This window comes from Elaeis guineensis, chromosome 4, assembly GCF_000442705.2.
Source record: "Elaeis guineensis isolate ETL-2024a chromosome 4, EG11, whole genome shotgun sequence".
Lineage (NCBI taxonomy): Eukaryota > Viridiplantae > Streptophyta > Magnoliopsida > Arecales > Arecaceae > Elaeis > Elaeis guineensis.
Genome location: NC_025996.2, coordinates 15245388 through 15249217, shown reverse-complemented (window position 1 = coordinate 15249217; position 3830 = coordinate 15245388). Strand labels below are relative to the sequence as shown.

Sequence of the window (3830 nt, the reverse complement as noted above, 5' to 3'; positions counted from 1 at the left end):
ACTAAACTGATATCTTGAAGCCAACATAATACTTTTTCGAATAATTTTGAAGTCTATATAGCAGATTATTTAGTGCTAGCATACATCTTTACTCTTATAATACTTAATGCTACCATATGTTCCATAATTAAAGTGTCTAATAAAGTTATAGAAAAAATGAAAAGTTATAATTTTAGCAGGAAATCATGAACTCGTATAATTATTAGTGCCACTATATGTTTTGTTTTCATAATTAAAATATTTAATAAAATTATAAAAAAATGAAAAGATACAACCAGAAAGATATAAAGAAAAAATTGCAAACATATTCTCACACTTTGAAATTAAAAGCATCTTTTTTCTCTTTTGCCAAATTTCTTGAATTGCCTTTTCAAAATTTGGATTCAATTTACAACCCATGTATCATTGGAATTCCAAGGCCAATATTTGGTAAGATTGGATACAAATTCTTTTGAGATAACAAATCAAGATATATTTCTCCAAGCTTTTGGAAATCTCATTACATATCAAACCACATTCCAGGGATATTTCCATCTGGATTCCCCAACATAACAAAATATATATTTAAACACAGACACAACATCAAGTCAATAAAAGAATAAACGAATCCGAGAATCACGCCTGCTTACGTCTACCGATTCTGATTTTTATATTTTTCCTTCGCTTTTTCCCTTCAACTCAGCTCTTATAAAGCTTTGCTTCTAGAAGCTTGCTCGGAAGTCCAACGGCGGCCCCTAACTCCCTAGCTTACTATGAGCTGCGGAAATCCCATCGACGGGTGCGGAGATAACGGCGAAAGCAGCGGCACGTTCAAGATCCCCGTCATGTCGGCTCCATTCCAGACGCTCTCCCAGCTCGACGGCGTCAAGGGGCAAGGCGACGGAATATTCTCCTCCACCGCCTCCTCAATATCGGGAGACCTCTCCTTCTTGACCGGCCTCTTCTCCACTTCCTCAGGCTCCTCCTCCGCGGCCGCGATCGCCGCCTCCCTCTCCCTCTTCCTCTTCCCCGCCGCCGCCTCGAGCGGTGCCGGAGGGGGAGGCATCCAGTGCCTGGCACTGCCGATCTCGTTGGGGAAGTTGAGGATCGCCTTGCAGCCGCGCATCTGGAAGGCGGCGCGGTCGTAGGCCCTCGCGGCCTCGATGGCGGTGTCGAAGGTCCCGAGCCAAACTCTGGAGCCTCGCCGTTTCGGATCCCGGATCTCCGCCGCGAACTTCCCCCACGGCCGCCTTCGCACCCCGCGGTACCTAGATCCGTCGTCGTACTCCGCAGGCTTCTCCGTCGGCGCGACCTCCGTCCACTCGAGCTCGACCTTCCGGACCGGGGGAAGGGAGATGGTGAGCGACGGGTGGCGGTCGGAGGGTGGCGAGGCCTGAGGCAAGTCGCCGGGGAACCGGATCATGGGGGCGACCGGATCGGCGAAGCGGTAAGATGATTGTCCACCGGAGGAATTGGTGAAGGGCGGGGTGACCTGGAGGTAGTCGGCGACGGCGATGTCGTTGGGGGCGCAGGGAGGAGGAAGAGGGGAGAAGAGGAGGTCGTCGAGGGAGATGGTGGGGTCTCCGAGGAAGTGCTCGCGGATGAGGTCGAGGGTGGAGACGGCGTCGCCGATGGATGCCATGATGATGATGATGAGAGTCAAAGAATCAAGAGTAGAAGAATGAAGATACGTATGGAAGAGCAAAATAGATGGAAGGGAGGTGGAGTGGATGAAGGAGTGAGGAGGGAGCGAGAGAGATTTAAAGGAGGGGGGAGGAGTGACGGTTTTGAATTTTTTTGCTTGGTAAAGGCAGGGCGACGTTCGGAGGGCCTTCGAGGATGGGTGGAGGAAAGTGGAGTTGTTTGTCGTGTATAGGCGGAGGGCCTTGAGGGCTGGGTTGTATCTTTGGCGCGAAAGAACGATTTATCTCCTTTCGCGGAATCAGCCTTTGGATTGGTTAACGCACAGATCGCAAAGCACTCCCAACACCGCGGATTCGCGTTAAGGAATAATGTGAATCCTTCTTTTGCGCAAAAGATACAGTCCCCGTCCGACCTTGAGGGGAGAAAAGGATGGGGGTAAAGGGTAGGCAATGATGACATGGGATGTGGGCGCTCTTTGGTTTGGGAACTTCCGAGAAGGTTGAAAGCCCGTAACGTCACCAATGGTGGGAGCTCGTCATGCTCTTCATCTTAAAAACCAAGCAGACGCCCCTTTTAATAATAATAATAATAATAATAATAATAATAATAATAATAATAATAATAATAATAATATCTGTAATCCTCAAAGTATATTAAATTTTTTAAAATAATTTTTAAATTATAAAAATTTAAATTTAAATTTTTATAATTTTTAAATCATTTTAATATTATTTTTTTACTCATTTTCGGTATCTTTCTCACACTGAAAATCCTACGTGATAGTCATCGGTGTTTATGTGGCGGTCATCGATATTGATCTGAAATAAAAAATAATATATTATTTTTATTTTTTATAAATTTAATACGTAAAAAATAATATTTTATTATTATTATTATTTTTATATTTCTTCTCCTCCTCCTTTCTGACCAACCACTCCAGTCGCACCCTTGCTCGCCCTGGCGCCCCCCCGCCCTGCCACACCCCCTCCGGCCGCACTCCTGCCCCCTCCAACTGCACCCCTCCAACTGCACCATGCCCGCCCTGACCCTCCTCTCCGCATCGGTGGGTTGTGTGCTGGTGCCCCCTCGACCCCACCCCATCCCGCCCCGCCCTGGTGCAGAGGATCGGTTCTCTTCCTCCATCGCGATGCATCTACACCAACCACCGGCAAAGCCCAAGGGCGGCGCTCGTGTCCTCTCTTTTGTCCTCCAGGCCATTGTCACGATGGTGGCTCTGATCCTTTTCTTCCTCTTTGCCGGCATCGCGACGTCGTCCTCCACCTCTGTGTCGCCGACCGCGCCCTTCACCACCGTCGCTGCCTCCAATCCCGAAGCTGTCACCTCTACGTACGCCTGCGGTTCCCACTGCCAGCCCTCAGGCCTTCATCTTCAATCATGGGGGCACACGAGGGCATGACGGGACATGGTTGGAGGGGGAGGCTGGAGGGCTGTGGCGGAGAAGAGTGGCAGGGGGCTGTAGTGGAGAGGTGTGGCAGGAGGCTGCAGCAGAGAAGGGGGGCAGCGTGGTCGCAAGAGGAAAGGGGCGTGGCATGGGGTGGGAATGGTCGGGGAGGGGAGACTGCAATGGCGGTCGACGATGGTGCGATCGTGGAGGAGAAGGGGGTGGCACGGGGTGGAGGGCCAGCCGCAATGGGGAAGGGCATGTGGGAGAGAGAAGGTAGCAATTTTTTTTTAATTTTTAATATCATGTAAATACTGAATTTTATCACGTAAATATTGAATTTTGCCGGGTCAACACTGGAGGTTTCCATGTTAGCCTTTCGATGGGATAAAATGATCGGAATCCACCCAAGGACAATATTAAAACGGTTCAGAAAGTTAGGAGAGTAAAATTTAGGAATCATTTAAAAAATTTTATCTTAATTCAGAAGCTATAAATATAATTTATTTAAAAAAATTCAAATTATTATAATATATTATAATTTATGCATAAGTTATGGTACGCAATGCTTGCGGAGCAAGAGTTTTTTTTAAAAAAAATTATAATATATATAGAAGATAGATGGATAGAGAAGAAATTAAGGGAATTAGAATTTTAAAAAATACAAATCAAATGTTCTTAGGAGTGGTCTTGATTTCTCAATTGTACATATGGTAGTTGACGATATTTATTTCTTTGCAGGATAGATATAAAAAAGATAGGAAGATGATAAAAATGAAATATAAAAAATTTATTAGGCGAGACT

At 46.3% G+C, this 3830-nt stretch overlaps 1 protein-coding gene across 1 annotated transcript; it reads right to left on the bottom strand.

Moving 5' to 3' along the window:
- Window positions 1–446: 446 nt before the first annotated feature.
- On the bottom strand, window positions 447–1749 carry LOC140857160 (ethylene-responsive transcription factor ERF105-like). The gene has a single exon (XM_073255672.1). It carries the CDS (start codon window positions 1619–1621, stop codon window positions 743–745), a length of 879 nt encoding a protein of 292 aa, XP_073111773.1. The 5' UTR covers window positions 1622–1749; the 3' UTR covers window positions 447–742.
- Between the last annotated feature and the right edge of the window lie 2081 nt (window positions 1750–3830).